Source organism: Carassius auratus, chromosome 5 (genome assembly GCF_003368295.1).
Source record: "Carassius auratus strain Wakin chromosome 5, ASM336829v1, whole genome shotgun sequence".
In the NCBI taxonomy this organism is placed as follows: Eukaryota; Metazoa; Chordata; class Actinopteri; order Cypriniformes; family Cyprinidae; genus Carassius; species Carassius auratus.
Genome location: NC_039247.1, coordinates 8,344,517 through 8,366,661, shown reverse-complemented (window position 1 = coordinate 8,366,661; position 22,145 = coordinate 8,344,517). Strand labels below are relative to the sequence as shown.

Here is a 22,145-nt window from a genome sequence, read left to right as displayed (position 1 = left end):
TTGCCTTGGATTCCATTCTTGTGTGAAGCCGTCCCTGAATAGACATTCTAGTCACTTCTATAAATATCTGGATGGGAGGGGGCATTTCATTAGCATGGAAAGGGGAGTGTCAGCTGAGCATGAGGTTAATATAAATCTCAGCACTTCCAAACAGGACACAGCACTTTCCAGAAAACGTTCAGAGCAAGAACAATCTTGAGCCATGGCCGAGAGACGCATTCCCTTCAGCTTCATGCACGGCCCATCCTGGGACCCTTTCCGCGACTGGTACCAGGGCAGCCGGGTCTTTGATCAAGCTTTCGGGATGCCTCCATTCTCTGAGGAGATGCCCACTTTTCCCAGCACACACTGGCCTGGATACATCCGGCCCTTTGGATTTTCTGAAATGGCTCCGTTAATGCAGAGCCCAATGGCTCAGATGTCCCCCTCTGCGACCATGATGCATCCCCCGAACTACAGCCGGGCTCTTTCCCGACAGATGAGCTCAGGAATGTCTGAGATAAAGCAGACGCCGGAAGCCTGGAAGATCAGCCTGGATGTCAATCACTTCGCCCCAGAGGAGCTGACGGTGAAGACCAAAGATGGAGTGGTGGAGATCACTGGTGAGCACTTATTTAATAAATTATCCATCATTTAAAATAATAAGACACTATTCAAGTCAACCTTACAAACGTCTGAATGTCATTGCATTCGATCCAAGAGAAAAAAATTAATAAAGCAAGTTGTAGAGAAAGATGCATTTCTTAAAAAAAGCTTGTTTCGGTTTCACGGAGATACAGTTGCAATAGATGTAGTGTTGAAGTGTTTGTTTGTGGTTAGTTAGTTTATGATGTTTCTATTTAACGTGATTCTTTACACCTGTGTGAACTGATTCATACATCCACTAAAAATCACCTAAACACCAGCAGAATTCAAACATGATGCAGAAAAGTGAACTCTGGCGAGGGCTGAAGATCTTCTCTATGTAACGAATCATATCCAGACATTTTGTGTGTTTTTTGTGGAAACTGTAGTGTGTGAAACTACTGTTAATGTTCATATTTTACATTCAGGAAGGTAATTAGTGCTGATTTGTTTAGTTGTTTTGGAAGAAAATGTCCAGGAGGTACGGAAGCCAATTACTGCTACATAAGGAAACGTAAATATGACGTAATATTAAAAAAAATAAAATAAATCTAAATGATGTTAAAATCAATGACAAAAGAAGTCAAAACTTTGAGATAAAACTCATAATTATGAACTTTCATGTCATAATTATGACGTAGTATATGTCATAATTAAATATTTTTCTGTAATAATTTAGTTTTTTTCTCTCATGATTTAATATCTCATCATTTTGACTTTTTAATCTCAGAATTTAAACTTTTCATAACAGTCATAATTGAGTTTTATCACATAATTCTGACTTAGTATCACTTTGACGTTTGTTATAATTGTCTTTTTTCTCATAATTATGAGTTAGTATCTCATAATTTTGACTTCTGTATCAATTATAACTTTTTGTCTCATAATAATGACTTTTCATCATCTGGACTCTTTGATAGAATTTAAATGTTATCTCATAATTATGATTTAGTATCTCATAATTTGCACTTTTTGTATTAATTATGCTTTTTTCTTTGGTCATAACTGAGTTTCATCACATAATTATGACTTAGTATCTCATAATTTGGACTTTTTGTATTAATTATGCCTTTTTTATTTGGTCATGACTGTATCTCATATAATTTTGTCATAACTGAGTTTTATCACATAATTATGAGTTAGTATCTCATAATTTTGACTTCTGTATCAATTATAACTTTTTGTCTCATAATAATGACTTTTCATCATCTGGACTCTTTGTTAGAATTTAAATGTTACAGTATCTCATAATTATGACTTAGTATCTCGTAATTTGCACTTTTTGTATTAATTATGCTTTTTTATTTGGTCATAACTGAGTTTTATCACATACGACTTAGTATCTCAGAATTTTTGTCAATGTTTAAACTTTTAATCCGGTGACTTTGACTTTGTGTCTCATAATTTGACATTTTCTGTCATAATTATGATATACCAAATCATGTTTTTTTTTTTTTTTTTGCGGAAGAAATTTCCCAAAGAAAGAGAGATGGTTAGCAGATACACATCACCAAACAAGAGGAAACTTAAACATGACTCATTAGAGTCAAACCCTCATGATTGTGACGTGTGACACTAAAACTGCAAAAAATAACCAGATTTGTACATTTTCTGAAGAATGTGAATGGTAACTGATAATACAAATCTTGTCATCATGGATATCCATATGTGGATAGCAACTTAGATCATTTCATCCAATGTTGGAGAAAAGACAAATATTAGTTCAGTCATTGCTGTTTTAAAGAATCTGAGGGCGTTTAAAGATAATTCATTTATGTGTGTTTTTTTTCTTTTCCATGTGATTTGCTTGCAGGCAAACATGAGGAGAGGAAGGATGAACACGGCTTTGTGTCCAGATGTTTTACCAGAAAATACACGTAAGTAGCGAGATGCTACAGATCTGCACACGAAGCACACTTGGTAGGGAGGATCAAGAGTCACAGTGTCCTGAGAACACTAAATGGGGGGGACGGGTTTGGCAATGAATCATGCATCACATTGCATAGTATTTCACATCTGTTTTTAAAAGAACTGAAAATGTCTGTGGTCTTATTTTAAGTTAATTTTAAGGTAATTGAGTTTCAAGAGCTTCAAAATGCATTTTTGAAATCTTCTTAATTGCATTTTTTTTTGTGAGTGTATGGCAGATACTTAAATGTAAAAAGTGTACTTAAAAATTGCTACTAAGTTTAACAATAACAAAGAAATGGTAAGTAACACATTGAGTTATACAAGAAATCCTGAAGTAGAAAAAGTTTTTTTTTTTTTTTTTTTTGTGCATTTGCATTTGCATTCATTGTAAAAGTTATTTATTTCAGATACTTTAATGACAAGTTTATGTTTAGAAACAAATTTCACTTAGAAGTTGTTGGCCAGTTTAAAATTACAACAAAATGGCAAGTAACACATTTAATTAAACGTGAAATTTTAAAGCAGAAAAACTGGAATATTATTTATTTTAGATAGAACATACTCCTATGAATCTAAGATTTAAGCCATTTTTTAGTGTAGTAGTTTTAGACCTAAATAAATAAATAAGACAAAAATATATCTCTCTATTCTCTAGAGTCATACAGATGTAAAACTTGATGTGATGACTGTCTAAAGACGACCTTTCGTGACCTTTTGTCTGGAGATATGATTTCATGACTGTAATCTGATTGTCTTGTGTTCCAGTCTGCCCTCTGGTGTTGACTCTGAGAAGATCACCTCCTGTCTGTCTCCTGAGGGCGTCCTGACCATTGAAGCTCCTCTGCCCAAACCTGCCATCCTGGGCTCTGAAATTAACATCCCTGTTAACACAGGCAGTGCAGTGACTGCTAGCACGACAAAGAAACCCTGAGCACTATGACATGCTCACACACACACACACACACACACACACACAAGCAGGTCAGAATGGTACTTTGAGCTTGTTCACAAAAGCAAATTTAAATTTTAATATACATGTATGTATATATATTATTTACAAGCTAAAGAACATATTAAAATATAAGTTTCCACATGGCAGCATGTGTTTTACTGAATTTAATTATAAGTATTGTTATATATATTGTCTAGAGAGATGATTTTATTTGATGAGAATATGATGTTTTTGCACCACAGTAAGGTAAGAACTAAAAATAATTTCACAGTGCAAACTTTCCAAATTAATGGATGGTCTGCAAGCAAAAAAAAAAAAAAAAATTATAATAATAATAATAATAATAAAAAAAATAATACTAATAAAAAAAAAATATATATATATATATATATATATATATATATATATATATTGATTTTGAGGTGAATTACTGTATTACATTTCTTCAGAAGAAAGGAACCTCAGTTTTACCACATGCTGGTTTTGCTACAGTTTTTACACCTTTTTTTAAACACAACCAAACATATGCATGCATCTGAACACAGTAAAATGTTTGTTTTATTTAATAAAAATGTAATACGTTACTCTTCCTGAAATCTTTTTTTTCCCTGCTTATGTCACCTTGTCCATATCAGCTATTAGTTAATGTTGATCATCAGTCGAATACTGTAGTTTTTTAAGCCAATGTTTTAGGTTACAACATTGCAGCCTTTTTAAAACCAACCTGTCTCCATTCTTACACGAAACTTTTCACCATCCCATAAATTCCTGATGGATAAAATTAAGAATAACCTCTGAAAAAAAAGGTTTCATTTTGACTTTATCAAACAGATATGGCCATGCTGTTTAACCACAGGAAGCATAACAATCTGGTTTCCTCACATCGGTCGTCTCAGCCAGGAGAACAGCAGGGACTGTCTTCAGATTGTATTGTATTATGAGGCATTACATAATGTTTTAAATAACTGTAATAAAGGCTTTCCCATCATGAACTGTATGTCTGAATATCCTCATGGTAGAAATGGTAATAAACATCTCCTTTCTGTATTATCTGGCATTTATCTATCTGATCACAATTACTGGTATTTATTATTATGTTACCACATTTTACCAGTTTTGAAGAATGCCAAGAATGTCCTTTCAAAATCATATAAAGTCTAGATTAATTTAGGTTGATGTATGTTAAAAAAAGCTCATATTCCAGCTTTATGTGCAGAAACAACTGTGACCTCTTCCTTGAGTATACACTTTGACAATTTGAAAATATTCCTAAGTCACCTGACATAGCAACATTGACATAAACCACTGGCATGAGATTGAATGAAATTGATTGTCCAACTAACTCTAAATGGGTGAAGTGTCCAAGAAATCAAAACCAAAGTCATTTTTTGCTCTGTAGGCTTCACTGCACCGTTCTTCTGCAAAGCTTTATCTCTTTCCCATCTATTGGCTCTTTCATCTTTGCATCCATCCATTCTTTATTTTACCAGCTGTCCTTTTCCGAGCCAGAGAACAGTCCAGTCTTCACTGAGGGTTTGACTGGAGGAACGACAGATGCGTGCACATGCATACACACTGTCAGCCGAAACGCTAAAGTAGGCCAGCTCTCCTAAGACTCAGTCTCACTAACTCACACTTCAATAATATTGATACAACTGCCAAAATGTAATAAAAGAAAATTTAAACCTATATTTCACCAACGAACAAGACGGTTATGTAGTCTAAGCCGGCAAATGCATGACTTTAAGCTTGACTTCAGAACATGTTTCAGGATTTGTCTGTAGTTCAGCTGTTTATCTAATAATTAGTCTACAACACAAACATAATTAGAAATAGGAGAATGAACATTGCATTTTGGGAATTCTGCAGCACATGTTTTTCTTGTTTTTTTTTTTTAAACAATGATTATAATAATCTAATGCTTTTGTAAATCAGCCTTTTTATTCACTTACAGTAGAACAAACTGAGATTTTACTTGTTCAAGAGACAGAAGAGAAACCACTGCCCATGAGATTGTGAATCCCTCTGCAATTGATTTCTTCAGTGTATAATAATAAAGAGGTGTAGTAAAATAAGTAAAAGTGTAGTATCATGTTTTTGGCGTATGGTTAGTGCAGCAAAAACAATTTCTCTACAGAAAAATTGTGTAGTTACTCTGTATACCGGAAGGGTACTTTACTAGTTATTTTTTCCTGAAAAACCATTGCAACCGCATGGCAACTATGATCCTATTGGACGGCGCGTTCGCCCCTACACCTTTTTGATTGGTCCTTCAATTTTGAATCACAGAAGCGTTAGAGTGGTGAATGTGAGGTTTCTCAAAAATATAAAATTACATATTCTTGCTCAGGCAGACTACTATTCTATAGGCAAACTACTATTCTAGCTGTAGTTCGTTTACTAAGTGTGCAGAACAACCACCCAATCACCCAATAAAGCATTACAATAATCTAATCTTGAGTTCATAAATGCATGGATTAACATTTCTACATTGGACATTGAGAGCATAGGCCATAATTTAGAAATATTTTTGAGATGGAAAAATGCAGTTTTACAAATGCTAGAAACGTGTCTTTCTAAGGAAAGATTGCTATCAAATAGCACACCTAGGTTCCTAACGAATGGCTATCAAGTCTTAGACAGTGTTCTATGTTAATACATGCGGTTTTTAGGTCCTATAATTAACCTGTTTTTTTTTCAGAATTTAGCAGTAATAAATTACTCGTCATCCAGTTTTTTTATATCGACTATGCATTCCATTATTTTTTCAAATTGGTGTGTTTCACCAGGCCGTTAAGAAATATAGAGCTGAGTATCATCAGCATAAAAGTGAAAGCTAACACCATGTTTCCTGATGATATCTCCCAAGGGTAACATATAAAGCGTGAAGAGTAGCGGCCCTAGCACTGAGCCTTGAGGTACTCCATACTGCACTTGTGATCGATATGATACCTCTTCATTCACTGCTATGAACTGATGGCGGTCATATATGTATGATTTAAACCATGCTAATGCACTACCATTAATGCCAACAAAGTGTTGAAGTCTATGCAAAAGAATGTTGGGGTAAATAGTGTCAAACGCAGCACTAAGGTCCAATAGAACTAATAGAGAGAGATACACCCACGATCAGATGATAAGAGCAGGTCATTTGTAACTCTAAGGAGAGCAGTCTAAGTACTATGATACGGTCTAAATCCTGACTGGAAATTCTCACATATACCATTTTTAATATCTTGGACAGAAAAGGGAGATTCAAGATCGGTCTATAATTAGTTCTTTGGGGTCAAGTTGTGTTTTTTTGATGAGAGGCTTAATAACAGGCAGTTTAAAGGTTTTGGGAACATATCCTAATGACAAAGAGGAATTAATAATAGTCAGAAGCGGATCAATGAAAGATGAGGTTAAAGAGATAATTCAATCAAAAATTAGTTATCATTTTCAAAAGATTTTTTGAAGAATGTTGGTAACCAAACAGTTAGTGGTCCTCATTGACTTCCATAGTACGAAAAAAAAAAATACTATGGAAGTCCATGAGGACCAAAAACTGCAAGGTTACCCACATTCTTCAACATATCTTCTTTTGTCTTCAGCAGATGAAAAAAATTCATACAGGTTTGGAAGAACTTGATTGTGAGTAATCATGACTGGTTGGTATTTTTTGGGTAAACTATCTCTTTAAAGAATACAAGTTTCACCTGAATGAACTTTACAATAAAGCAGATCCGTTGGCTCTAACTGTGTGGCAGATTTTAGCACTTAGCAAAGCTTTAGCAGAGACAGCCTTCAGCCATCTAGGAGATGGCACAGGATGGCACTTAATGGGAGGGGAAACATGAGCTCAAACAATGTTGTTCACTATTATCTGACTTCTAGTGCCATTGGACTTGCACTTATTAATAATAGTCCAGCATGCTTTCTCTGATGATATCAACAGGAAATGACTCAGTCATGTACTTGGACAGCACTGAAATGGTGGTTAGAAGAGCACATTCATTTTTTATTTTTTTTATTATCATTATTATTATCATTGTTTCTTTTGTGCAACCACTACTCGACTTACATTTAAGATACCATTAGACGAAAGAAAAAAAAACAACAGAAATAATAAGAATAGGTTCCCTGTTCTTACATAAACATTCTGAGGAGAAAAACAAACTGATATTACAGCACATCTCAAATATCTCACAGTAGAATTTGACAGAATAAAGCACAGAAAAGGAATTTTAAGAACTACATTAATTGTTTCACAATGTAATCATAATTTACCATGACAAAAAAACACCAGAAGTGGTGATTTCTCTCTCTCTCTTACCTTTCCTTTTTTGTTTATTAAAAACCAAATACAAGAATCGCATGTCACTAGAGCAACATCCATAACAGATTAATTCATGGTAAACACACACTTTTGGTATAGCGTACTTCAGCAAGGAAAGAATGATACAAGGAAAAAAATAATAATAAGAGATTGAAACAATCCAATATAAAGTAATAAATAGAAAATAATCAGATTCAATACTTGTCATTTCCTGTTCATAGGAATACATAACATCTACAGTTTTTAAAGTTAATAAAGTCAAGCTATGGTATATAAATACATCACCAGCATGCACAATATTGTATTATGAAGAATATTGGAGCTGTAGTTGTCCTACACTGAGAAACCATCGGTGCATTTCATGGGAATAATAATAATAATAAAAAACAACCAAAGCAATTTTATGCCTGTGCACTGTCAAATATGTAAAAAAAAAATATTTGAATAACAAAAAATAACCTATTGTACCAATATTAAGTGAGTGTATCAAACCAAGTGACTAGGCATTGCTTTTCTGCTAAGCATTGGGCATTTTAGTTTTTTTCTTTCTTTTTGTGAATTTCATTTCTTGCCTCATTTGTTTTTGTTGTTGTTGTTGTTTTTTCTCTATAATGTTTAGAACAACTCTTCAGTACATTAAAAATCAAATCAAATTATTTTTTTGTACAGTGTGGGTCAGGCTTGATAATTTTTCAAAAAGTATCCATAATAATAGTGATAATAAAAATGATTGGAAAAAAGTTTTAGCTTTGGATTGAAAAGGCAATATATTTACTAAGGAAGTCATAATTGTTATTTACCTAATCAACATTACTGTAATACAGTAGTTTTGTGTAGTTTCGAGGTGAGATGCATACTAACGATGTGTATCATAAATGGCACAGATAACCAGTTTGACATGAATGACTTTCAAACATTAGTGGGTGCCATTCAGTACCCTATAAACGTATATCAGACAAAAACACACCGTTTACGCCCAGTGCAGCCTGTTTGCAAATACCTACTTTTGCGAGGTGAGAACATTTCAAGTTTTCACTTATTTTTTTTAAGCCCACTCTTGTCGCTTTAAAGTACTCTTTACTCACAATGTAAATGAATATAAGCAGCTCCACTTCATATTTCACTACACGATCAGTACTTATTGGTTTAGCGTAACCTTTCAGCCATTTAGAAACGACTGACGTACTGACAAGCTTCTTCCTCAAAGTGTTGAGTCAACGTTCCAGAACGAGAGGTTTAATTTATTCTTTTTAAGCTACTTCTTAATTATATATTTTTTTGATATACCGTTCTTTATAACTAGCATATTTCTCTCAATTGTAATTTTGTGGATAATAAAGAAAACTGCGCTGCTTTGCAATCAGCAAACATGGCTGACACAGTTCCATCATATGCCTCCTTTTGTGAATTTTTCATGTAACTTATACTTTTTTTAGTTTTTCTTTGTTGTGTGAGCACGCGTGTTTTATGTTACGGCTGAGAGGAAAAGGGTCTCAAAGATTTTCTCTTTTCGTCAGCGTTTAATTGTTGGCTTCGCCTCCCTCGTCGTCTTGTTGGTCGCTCGTCCAGAGCGTCAAGTTGTCTCGCAGGAGCTGCATGATGAGCGTGGAGTCTTTGTAGGAGTCCTCGTTCAGGGTGTCCAGTTCGGCGATCGCGTCGTCGAAAGCCGTCTTGGCCAGATGGCAGGCCTGCTCAGGTGCGTTCTGGATCTCGTAGTAGAAGACGGAGTAATTGAGCGCCAGACCCAGACGAATGGGGTGCGTAGGCTGCATGTGCTCTTTGCTGATCTCATGGGCCTCGCTGTAGGACTTCTCAGAAGACTCCACCACCGTGGCTTTCTTTTCACCTGTGGCCACCTCCGCCAGGTAACGGTAGTAGTCGCCCTTCATTTTTAGGTAGAAGACCTTGCTCTCATGCTGGGTATCGTTGCAGTTCTTGATCAGGAAGTTGTCGAGGAGGTTGAGCACATCTTGGCATACGGCCTCCAGCTCCTTCTCGATTTTTTCACGGTAAGCGCGGACCATTTCGATTTTTTTCTCGTTGCCGTCGGCGGAGGTCTTCTGCTCGATGCTGGAGATGACGCGCCAGGAGGAGCGGCGTGCACCCACCACGTTCTTGTAGGCCACAGAGAGCAGGTTCCTCTCTTCGTTCGATAGGGCCTCGTTCAACTCTGTTACCTAAAAGAAAGGGAAGGGGTGGAGAGGTTACTTTAATAAGGATGGGTTTTGGCACAAATTACACGAATCAAGTCTGATCCACAAGCTTTCGATTCAATTTCCGATTCAATATCAGTTATTTTGGATATATATCAGGTACAGTACATGCCAAATTTGTACTACATTTCTATATTATTAAAGGTTAAAATTAACTGATTTGTATAGATATGCTTAAATTGCATACAAATTTGTTTTTCAGAAATATAAAATGTAAATGGTAGCTGTCTTAAAATTTTATTTATTCAAACATTAATGTTTCAAATTAAATATTCAAATTAATTAAACATCACAGAATTAAATTGTATATTTAATATGGTGTATATATTTAGCAAAAGAGTACATTTTTCTAGCTAACTAACGAGTGTTTGGTCAAACCCAATATGTTTTTTCTGAAGTAAAAGTGACGTTACGTGACATTGTTTACAATCTGTTATATTGATGTCTTTGTGCGGTTGCTTGAATATTGTAATAAAATGTGCAGATTTTTTGTTAATTTCAGTAACAAACATAGACTGTAAAAAAAATCAACCTAGTGGCCGTGACGTCACCCATACACTCCTAATTTGCGATTTTGAAGCCTAAAGTGTGTAGAGCGGGCCGTCGCCATCTTGGCAGTGCGTCACCAGTTTTAGTCACTTCCTTATTGGCCTCAAGAGAGAGAGCGGGAGGTTGCCAGTCGGTAACAAAGCACAAAGCTTATTGTGATTTACTAGATGGGAAGCATGCTACAAATTTTAGGATAAATTAACTTCCAGAATTAATTGAGAATAAACTTCATCTTCTCTTTCCTAATGTTGGGATCAGAAGGAAGGTGATGCAACATGTTTTTATTCAGCAACATTGCATTAAATTGATCGAAAGTGACAGTAAAGGCATTTGTAATGTTACAAAAAAATTCAGTACTTTTGAACTTTCATTCATCAAAGAATGCATCACTGTTTTCACAAAAATATTAAACCGCAAAAAAAATTATAATTCAACATCGATAACCAATGTTAATATCGGAGCACAAATAATAATTAATGACGACTGAGCACCAAATCAGAATAGATCATGGTTTGCCCTCAGAAATAAATTACATTTTCAAAAATATTAAAATAGAAACAAATATATATTTGAAATCATAATTGATCAAATAAATGCAGCCTTGGTAAGCAGAAAAAAAATCTTAAATCTTAATTATTCCAAACTTTTGACTGGTTGTGTGCACTAGTTAGACACTTTTAGCCACGTCAAAGCATTATATTCTGCAGTTTTTAATCTCTTTAGAATTACAATTGTTTTGTGAACCATTGGTACTTACCATTACCATTTGTCCAATACACTTCAGTTTAAAATGATGGCGCAGTGCAGTTCTTGTTTTATGAAATTATATTGTTTTCTCTACCGTTTTGTACAGGAAGGAAAACCTGCTATACTGCAGTATGCATTTTGATGACGTCTGCTTAAAGAATTGCTTGCAAACCAAAAATGCACACTAACTCGACGTTTACAGCATTATTTAGTTACAAAGCTGTTTATGCAGCAGTAGGGTCACTGATAATCCTTCTTCATTTGCATGGGTCACTAATGAAAACACATGGGGATGATTATCTTTCTACACTAATCTGTGTCTACTTCATCCTTTTCTATGTCCATTAAATTTGAATGGATTAAAGTTTAAGGACGTGTCATTTAAGTACAAATAACAGCATAGATGTGTTGTATATGGTAGTACACAGCATCCTTTTGGGAGTCATTTGAGTGAACCGTTCAAGTAGGCTTCAATGTGGTGATATGCCAAATGCCTAGTTATGGACACGGCATCTTCCTTGTAAATTTTTTGACCAGCACATGTACCACATGTCCTAGTGTAGGCTGGAGTGTAGTAAATCTATTTCTAGTAGACTGGCAGTGTTTCAAAATGAAAGATCTGTTTGCTTTTGTTTAGAAACACATTGCAACCTGAACTGCGTGTTGTTTACAGTGACATCTTGAAAAGTGAGCCTACACATTGCTAACCAAAATTTGGGCGAATGAAAGCATCGCAGCACAATGTTGCAGAGATGCTTTGATTTAACAGCCTGGTAGTGGGAGGATGAGGTGGTGCCTACAGATCTTTCTCTTCTACTACCTTTCACAAGCAATTTACTGCATCCTTTTGAAAAGCTTCATGATTTACTGAATTTTTTGCTGTATCTTTCACTTTCTGCGTCATCGTCAACCAAATTTCTCGCACAACCACATAGTATGCCGATGCATCATGCTCAAATTTAATACAGAAAATGGCTGATGATAAAACGAGCACTCGTCAACAAAGCAGGCTTTATGTTGCTATTATTCGGAACCCATTTAATTTGACTTAAAATATTTACTTGAAATTCCCAGAGATTAAGTTATTATTTCAATAATTTAACAACATATGCTCATGGTTCGCTTTTGACTGAAGTATTTTACTTTTTTGTTTTTTTTGTTTTTCACTTAATCAGAATGGTACAAAACTTGCCGGTTTTGGCACTTGCTATGTGAACACACACACATTCAAGCATTAAAGGTTTATGACAGTTTAAGTTACTAATTTTATTTTCAGGTTTCTGCTCAAAAGTGGTGAAGAGGTAATAAAAGGATAATAACTATTGCAGAAATATTATTTAAGACCTTAAAATTCCCTAAGAATACAAAATATTAATAAAAAAAATATATATATTATATTAACTAAGTGTTCCTGTAGCTCAATCGGTAGAGCATTGCGTTATCAAGCGCAAGGTTGGGGGTTCGATTCCCCGTAAACACATGATAGGTAAAAAATTGATAGCCTGAATGGACTGTAAGTTGCTTTGGATATAAGCGTCTGTTAAATGCATAAATCTAATTTTAAATTTTAACTATAATATAGTAAATTCAAAATAATTCTATATAAATTGAAATACACTTGTCTTATTGAATCCACAGTTCTTGGAAATTTGGAACTAGTTATAAAACTAAACTGGTTCTCAATACCCGGTGCTAAGTAACTATAATTATATTCTCTGATTCCGATATCCATCATATACAGTAAGAGACACAAATGTTCAAAGCCATGTTTAGAATTCGGTTTTGTTAAATATGACCTCACTCATGAACAAACAAACACACAACCTGTTTCCTGCATCAGACTCGGAATAATTTACAGAATTATGGATCAATTATTCCACAACCTCCTTCCTTCATCTCAAGCACAACAGCCATTAAACACCCTGAGATTGAAGAAGTCAGTCGCTGGATCGTTGTGTAACACATTTACTGGTGTTGCAGACATAGTTTAGGTTGCATACAGAAGTTACCATTTACAAACTGCCTTTAACCTCTTCCACACATAACCTCCCACCCAGACAGCGGGAGGGGAGTAAAGAGCAATCTTCATACTGTAGAAACAAGGCAGTCGTTTTTGTTTGGACGCAGTTGACTATCTCTGCTGCTGCTATGGTAACAGCACTGGTGTCCATGCTTCTTGCATGTGTGTGTGTGTGTGTATGATGCACATGCAAGCTTGTGGGTGGATGTGTCGAGCTGTTTTACACTGTCACACATGAATTTACATTTACATTCAATGATTTAGCCGAAGCTTTTATCCAAAGCAACTTACAAATGAGGAATACAAAAAGCAAGCAGAGCAACAAGAGAGCAACAGTAGTATACAAGTCTAGCACAGTACACACAGCAAGCTTTTTTTTTTTGTGAATAAGAAAAATGAACAGAATAGAATAGGTAAGTGCTATTATTGATTAGTCAAGTGTTGACAAAAAATAACAATGCTTCAATCAGGATTTTTGGAGCTGATTACCATTTGTTGATCATGATCTGCCGATACGATCACCGATACCGATCTTTTTTGAAGCTTCCTTTCATCGTGTAGATTAGGGATTCACCGATTTATCGGCCGCCGATATTTATCGGCCGATTTTTTTCCTCAATTTACAACCATCTACATAACTGCTATATAAGGGAAAAGGCCGATATAACAGACCAGTGGTTTATTAATGAACTGCGTGAAGGCACTGAGCTGTATAATGTCTGTTGCACAATCCTAGCGCTGCTTTCCGCACTTTAATGCTAATCAAATAACAAATAATGCACACTATTCTTGACTAAATATCTTTTGTAACTTTCATAAGTGTAGAGGACCTCATCTGAATGATGACCAAAACTTTACAGATGTTTTATTAAAGTCTATTGCATCCATTTTCACTCCAAAAAAAGAAATAACCATAAGCGCTTAACAAAGCACAGCATTAAACTCTCTCTCTACGTTGCATTATCACCACCATACAGGGAATACACAAAATGCTTATTACTGCTAACAGTAAACAAATATATACAGATCTCATGACTTTTCATGGGGTTCCTTCATAAACTGACACACTTTAAATCTGAAGAACTGCATGCTTTCATTACTCCTATAGTTCTGTAGACTAGAAAACATGTCAAAATAAGAGTCTTAGTAAAGGAGATCTAATACATATTTAAACTTACAAAAAATATTAAACTGTATACAAAAACAAATTAGAAGATGAATCATCACAAAGTCTGTTACAATTAAGAATTAATATGCATTTAGTTTATACAGTCAAGTACTATTTTACCTTTAACTTTATTTCTTTACCTGAAAGCTGTTAAACTTCCATAAAAAGCACTGTTTAATATGTATCTTTGTTTTGTTGTATTTATGTAGGCCTGTTGAATGTTAAATGAATCCGATCCAAGTTCAGTAGAAATTATTTGATGATGCAGCAATAAAACTGCTAGTATAATTTAATGTAGTATTTTGAACTAAGCTGATTTAAAACATAAGAATACAATCTATTTTGATGCCAAAATGCCAAGTAATAGAGGAAGTGACAAATATCTGTATCGATATTGGAATCAACTAATAAGCGTATGTTAAAATCAGTATCAGCAGTATCAGCATTATCTCACCTTAATGTTTGATCATGCTGTGCATTTTTGCTTTTACAATCATGCAATTGCTGCATAATAGCTAGCACACAGCACAAGCCTGATTTCATGAGCTCAAGGAGAGTGCAGAATGGTTTAAACACTAAGACTTATTGTATTGCATGTCAGAAATATTAATATATAAGACACACTGTAACGCAAAACAATTCAAATGTCACTTCCAGTGTAGATATTGTTGATTATAATAGGATCAATCAAATTTTGTTTCATCACTTTCATGTCTGGTAGCATAACTGATTTATGGGTCTAGAAAAACAAAACATGGTTGAAATGCAAATAAATCCAATTGTGTTATTTTCTTACTTTAATAATATGTGCTGTACTACTACATAAAGGTCATCTGATGACATAAGCACATTTCTGTACAGTTTTCACATATGTTCATCAGTGGTTGCATGTGCAGAGTCGGGTTTGATTAATGAAGATGGACTGCACTTATGTCTTTTCTTCCTGGTGGAGTCCATTAACCTTTTCATTTCTCCATCCTGTCCTTTCCTGTCCTCTTGATCTCACTAAAGTAAGCACATATCCTTAACAATAAGTGAAACTGACTTTGTTTCCTGTTAAATATCCTGTTTCACTCAGTAATATATCACATTATGGAATTAAATTAGTTGTGAATGTCATTAGATGTCGACTTTAAAGGATTCAGCCAATAAATAAACATCCTGTCATCATTTACCCATTCTAACGATGTCTGAAAACAAAAGGAAGGATTGTGTACAAGTCAAATCTGGCAGCTTCACAAGATGCATGTCTACAGTTTGTGTTTTTTGCATTAGACAACAACAAGTCACTGTTGTAACAATGAGTCAGAGGCGTTCGGATCCATGTGCAGAATTTTATTAAGAGAGTGGTCATACAGGCAGAAATCAGGAACGGCATCAGGTGTGTTAGGGATATCCAGAATCATTAACGGTAACAAGCGGAGATCAGGGCAGGCAGCAGAGAATCAGAGTCGGTAACACAATCCAAGATCAGACAAGGGAAAACGCTCAGAAATGCTAGACAGGCTAAACAAGACTTCGCAGTGAGTGAGAGCGATTGTGCTGCTTTTATGTGCGTGTAAATGAGGTGCAGGTGTGGCAAGGAAATTGGCTGATGAATGAGGTGCAGGTGTGGCAAGGTGATTGTGATGCAGTGACTCATGGGGAATTTAGTTTGCGTGTGGTGCAACAGTATGAGAGGTGCTAGTGTCCAAGTGACATCTGGTGGCTGATGGGTGGAATGGTCCTGAGTGGAGTGCCCTCTACTGAAGTTAATGGGCACTCCATCTAATGATCGTGACAACTGTGGTTGTAAATAAAATAAAAAACTTGGACAATATGCAACATGACACTTTTTGTGATCTGCAGGAAAAAAAATCACGTTTCAAACATGAGTCAGTATGTTACAAGAGTCAGTGACACACAATGCTGAATGATTCATAATGGTTTTACTGGAAGGCAAATCTCAAACTACTTAGTTTTTGTCAATTTCGTAGTACATTGTTGGCGTGCGGCTTTGGATATATAAATCGTACACAACCTATTCTAGCACAAGCATGGTAAAGCACTTGATTATTTGGCCTAATTAGATACAGATGCATTGGGCAGTATTGCACAACAGTGCAATGATACAGCTCTCATAATGTGTTAATTCTGTCTGTGAGCCCTTTGTAGTCTCAGGGCACTTGCAGTTTGGGTTGCATCATAAGACTCCAATGGAGCCTCCAGCTATTGCAGCAGCGAATGTTTGTCGACTTTTAGCCCTAGCTGTAGATTACGACAAACACAAAAGGGCGAAGAAAGACATTAGATGAGGCAGGAAGTAAGAAAAAAAAAGTTTATGACAATAAAAATCTAGATAACGTGACTTTTAGTGTTTTTTTTTTTTTTTACTGATACAGTGAAATAATATAGTGGTCATACCGCCTACTCCTATTTTTATTGTATTCGTCAAAAGTAGAAAGGTGATTTAAATTGATCATAATAAAAGGAGAGAATCATGTGCTGTATTAGACAGATTTGACTGACAGGGCGCTATTGTTAAACCTGACTAGTGCTATGGTGTCATCGCTAGCACAAATAGGCTCTTTCTTCCTCTTCTACAAGATGACAGTCTTTTAAAGCTGCTCATAATTCAGCTGCACATTTAAAATTTCATGTTAACAATTAGTATATTGTCTGAGAACAGCATTTCGTTATTGTGCTATTTTCTATGTAGCTAAAAGGCATTCAGGTATTTTGATCTGTGGAAAGTTCAAATGTGTGAAAGAAACACATTTCAATAATTTATTTTATGTCAGCAATTAAATCTGAGAACATAAAAGTGCAGTGCACTGCATCCTGCAATACTTCAGTTTGATGAAAAGCATTGCTTCAAATCAAAGGTAGCTGTAAAAATGCACAGAAATGAAGTACCCATAGACTGAAGGTTTTCTGTAGTGAAAGTGAAGCAGGAAGAAGAATGGATGGATGAGTGGAGGATGGGATGATGTTATAAGGCGGATGAAGGGGATTCTTGCTTAAAGTAACTCATTGTTATATAACCATGTGATTGCAGATGTGCTTTTTTCTCTTTTTTTAATGTTTTTGCAGCTGCAGGCTTCTAAAAATAAAATGCATAAAAGCTTTATGACCATGCCGCTATAAAAAAAACATGAGTTGTCTTAAAGCAATGTCTATGGTGATGCCTGATGAAAGACAGCGGATGGAGGTGGATGTGGGTTCAACGCTGTGCATTCATGACGGATAATTCAGAGAATAAACACAAAAATGTATAATCATTTAAAAATGGAACGCCTCTAGAATTGTAGTTAATTTATTGAAATATTACCTTAAAATCTCAGGGGTTCAATTATATAATGTACATCTAAGGTGTTAGGCTTTTTTTTTTTTTTTTTACAATATGCATGAGCATTAACAGGAGCAGCATGTATCCATGAATACATACTGTACATGCATGCATAAATATTTTCTAGGTAAAGCATGACTAAATATTTTTATTTCTAGGACTAAATATTTCTAGGTAAAACATGACTAAAGGAATTTGCTTTATTAGCATTTTTCATATCAGTTTTGATTATGGTTTAAAATCACTCTGAACCCCTGATGAACACACACCCCTGAGCTGCTCAGGGACCTTCCAGCTAGCTGAGATTTTTCCGGTTGGCTGAGGAGTAAATCAATACATCTGTCCTCCAGTGTGTCTCAAAAAGAGACAATGTAAAGAGTAAGTTGCATGAATTCCTCTGCATGCATAAGCACACTGGATGACACCAAATAGAAAAAGTTTAAGTTTGTCACTTTTGTTTATGTGTACTGAACGGAAGCTTGTTTCTGCCACTGAATAGATAATAAAAAAGGTAATTGCAACTTTTTAGCTCACAATTCTGAGTTTTTTTTTTTTTTTTTTGCAATTGTGAGCTAAAAAGTCCTAATTGCATGATAAAGTTGCATTGCATTTGCTAGTTTATAATTCACAATTCTGAGAAGAAAAAAAAGTCTGTTAGTATACTGTTTTGGGTTTTATAATGTTAGTATAAAATTGTAATAAAATTTAAATTTTTACTTAATAAAGAAGAAAACAATACTGTGTATAGTTGACATTTGAGGCTTAATACTTTTGAAAAGAACTTAAAAAAAAATCAGTTAGTGTTGGGTTGATCCATGCCATTACCGGTCAGAATTATTTATTGGTATATCCCAGATAAAAGCAAAAAAAAGCTGATGGAGATCTGGGGGAGATATTCATTATATAATTAATTGAAATATAAGGAGTAGAAACTATATCTCAAGCTCCTTGTCTCCGAATGATTTTTTTTTTGTTGGTAGAAACCATTATATGAAACACACTTATGGCAGACCCGTGTATCAGAGGCAGTGTGCAATACACCTTAACATTTCCTCTTAGTAACTACTCATTTATCCAAAGCAGATGTCAATTAGACTAATAAGACAGTATTTTTCAGTAATGGAAAGCATCCATACTTGATGAGGTGCTAAATGGAAATGCACTTTCTTTTTTATTTAAATGGTTGCAAGGAGTTCATTACACCAAATCAAAACTTGACAAACCAATAGCCATATGTTTAATAGCTTAAACTTAATGTCTTTAATATGCTGTTGCATAACTTTTTACAAGTATGAAAATGGTATGTAGTCGTCACTCTGTCAAATTATTGGCTCTAGTCCGATTTTAATGATTTTATAACATACTAATTAACAGGTTGTTCTTTTAAAAGCTAAATAAATGTTTGGTTTTACACACATTACATTTACGGGGAATAGACGTGATGCTAAAAAAAATTAGATTTTATGATTGAATTGATAACTGATTTCTTCATTTTATTTGTCACTCCTAGTTCTCCATACTGTATTAAGTCACTACCAGGTGTTTTCTTAAATGTTTTATTTTATTGTGTCAGAAAAAGGAGACATGCAAAACTTTCATAGCAGGAGTGATAATATAACCATGAAACCTGATTTTTAAAACACTGGTTTTAAAAATCTGATGCAAACTACTGCCTCCTTGCATTATGGCCCTATCAACTTTCAATGCAAACCTACGCCCTTGAGAGATAGAGAGAGAGAGAGAGAGAGAGAGAGAGAGAGAGAGAGAGAGGGATAAAGGCTGATGGATCGGATGAAATGGTGCATTACAGACACTGCACCTTGGCACACGTTGCGACACGCCTAGTGCGAGCGAAACTGCAAGCCACATGCGTAAAACCCACATGCCATCGCTATGATTTGGACGTCTTCAAACGCGAATCGATGGACGCACGCAGCTGTCAGCGCATGCATGCACTGCATAAGAGTTCAGTATGAACCTGGCGTAACTGGTTCGGTTCGCCACGTAATAAGACAAAGAAAAGCGTTTATTTCTGTATTTGCATCATTAACCCGCATTATTATGGCACGGTTTCAGATTCCCGCACCGGGGAAGAAGGCTCTGAGTCTTCATAGCGTAGGCTACAGTGGGTTTTTAATCAAAACTGTTAAAATTAGCCTACGTGCATGTGCAATATTAAAGTGTCACTCTGTGGTCATGTTGTCCAGTTCTGTCGGATCTCAGAAAGGCACCGCCCAAAGATCCACTGCTAGTTCTGGATTCACATTCAACGCTACATTTCACTCCAGTTTATGAATGACGGACAGTGACACGTAATATTCCGAAATAAGCTTCGTCATCATTTGGATGACAGGACTGTGCACCTGTCAGTCGATACGGATCAACTTATATGGGCCTTTTAAAATGAAGAACGTGCACTCCAATCGATTCGATATAAGAACCTGCTGATCTTAAAAAATATTCGATCGCGAAAATGAGCGGAATTTCTATGGATTATATTATATCACTAGAATTTCGCATGCAATATAACCAATAACGTGGTGGTAACTATCCGAATAGCTAAGTCATACATGCATTTTGCGTGTGCATGATAATGAAGCAAGTTGCACTTACCGATTTCATGGCAGCAGCCATATCGTCATACCTCTCAGCCTGCTCGGCCAGTCTGGCTTTCTGAACCAGCTGCTCGCGGTCGACCATGTTTAAACAGCGGTTAATTCAGGAGCTCTGTATGGGTGGTCGAGGAGGTGTATTTGGTGAATATGCAGTGGGACGCACGCGCGCGCGAGCTCGTCTGGCCGCTGCAGCTGCTCTCTGCTGTCTGCGCGTGCCCGTGCAAGACGCCCCTCACCTCCCGTACACTTTCACTGGATTGCGTCAACAGCGTCATGACGTAAAAAATCACAAACGTAGACTTGCCGAATCATCCCCAGAATAACTACTTGCAAAACGTAAAATATATCGACATGGATGGTTCTCTTTGTAAAAGTCATCCTAAGAATTTGTTTATATTTGTAGAGTAGGCCTACAGCAATCCTTGAGACAATGTTGTCTTTTTAAATAACTTAATTGAAACCGCATGCATTTTGCAAAATGTAAATTTTTAATTGGAATTTAAATATTTGACTTATTTATTTTACTAAATGTAGGCTATTGTACACTAGGTTCAAAAAGAGTTGCACTTAGGATCTTAATTTTATGACTCGCTAAAACCTCAATATTTAATCCCAATTACTGTACATTTAAGAATAAAATCGTGTATTCTTTAAAAGGCTTTGATTTTATTTGGCAAGACTAATACGGTTCTTTTTTAAAATGTATAATTTTTTTTCTATTCTCCATGTGATTTGCACTTTTCTCAGGCAAACAAAAATATTAATGCTAACAAAAAAAGTCTAAATCCAGACACCCATTATAACAAGGAACTACTATGTTAAATGGCAAAATAAGTGTTTTAAATGAAGATAATTAGACCTTAATTATATAGAGCACCTGCAGGAGGAAGAAATGATGCAATTTTGTCTTAAAAGAAGAGAATTGTATAGATATTTCAATTAAAAAGAAAACGCTGCAGTCCACCTGTGTTAAGAATGTATAATAAATTCATAACATACTTTATTTACATATGACAAAAACATTGACATTTCATCGTTTCACAAGTCTGTACAGTAAAAAATGACATCAAAAACATTATCAATTCTTTTTTAAATTTATGTTATGTATATATAATTGTAAATAAAATATATTTTGTATATTCAATATCTTATATAAAATATTGTATGTAAAATATCTTATTATATGTACAAATTGTATATAAAATATCTTAATCATAACATCAAACAAATTTCTTTCTTTTTAAGAGGCTATGAAGTTAGGTCAATGACATGGTTTTCTTTCCTCATTACCAATGCAATATTCCTTTATCCAAATAATTTTTATTCTGTGCATCTCAAAAACAGAAACAAAAGGATATAATTTTTTTTTGGCATTAAAGCCATTATTTTTCCCAATCAAACTGGACCTGAGAACATTTTTGTTTTCTGAACAAACCTAATAATTATTTCTGAAATAATAATGAAAGCTATTTTTCATTCCACAAAATGCAAATATATTCAGATACACTGTTAACATTTAAGACATGCAACACAGCCATCTTTAAAAATGTAAAATAAAAAGGTTGTGTTTCTTTTTATAATCGGAAAAGTACTAGGAGTACAGTACACAAGTTTTTGTATGGCATAATAAATTTGGTGCTTGCAAACAAAATGACAGGCTAAAACTTTGGTTTCCATCAATAGTTTAAAATATGTTCAGC

General features: G+C 35.0%; 2 protein-coding genes across 2 annotated transcripts; one reads left to right on the top strand and one right to left on the bottom strand.

Annotated features, from left to right (window-relative positions):
- Positions 1 to 135: 135 nt before the first annotated feature.
- Positions 136 to 3,810, top strand: LOC113073440 (heat shock protein beta-1). The gene is made up of 3 exons (XM_026246326.1): positions 136 to 602; positions 2,438 to 2,501; positions 3,301 to 3,810. Exons 1-3 carry the CDS (start codon positions 203 to 205, stop codon positions 3,464 to 3,466), a joined length of 630 nt encoding a protein of 209 aa, XP_026102111.1. The 5' UTR covers positions 136 to 202; the 3' UTR covers positions 3,467 to 3,810.
- Positions 3,811 to 7,460: 3,650 nt separating this feature from the next.
- LOC113073417 (14-3-3 protein gamma-1-like) lies at positions 7,461 to 20,681 on the bottom strand. Its single transcript, XM_026246290.1, has 2 exons — positions 20,444 to 20,681; positions 7,461 to 9,982 (listed from the first exon to the last, which is right to left on the bottom strand). The coding sequence occupies exons 1-2, from the start codon at positions 20,528 to 20,530 to the stop codon at positions 9,326 to 9,328; spliced, it is 744 nt and encodes a 247-aa protein (XP_026102075.1). The 5' UTR covers positions 20,531 to 20,681; the 3' UTR covers positions 7,461 to 9,325.
- Positions 20,682 to 22,145: the final 1,464 nt, after the last annotated feature.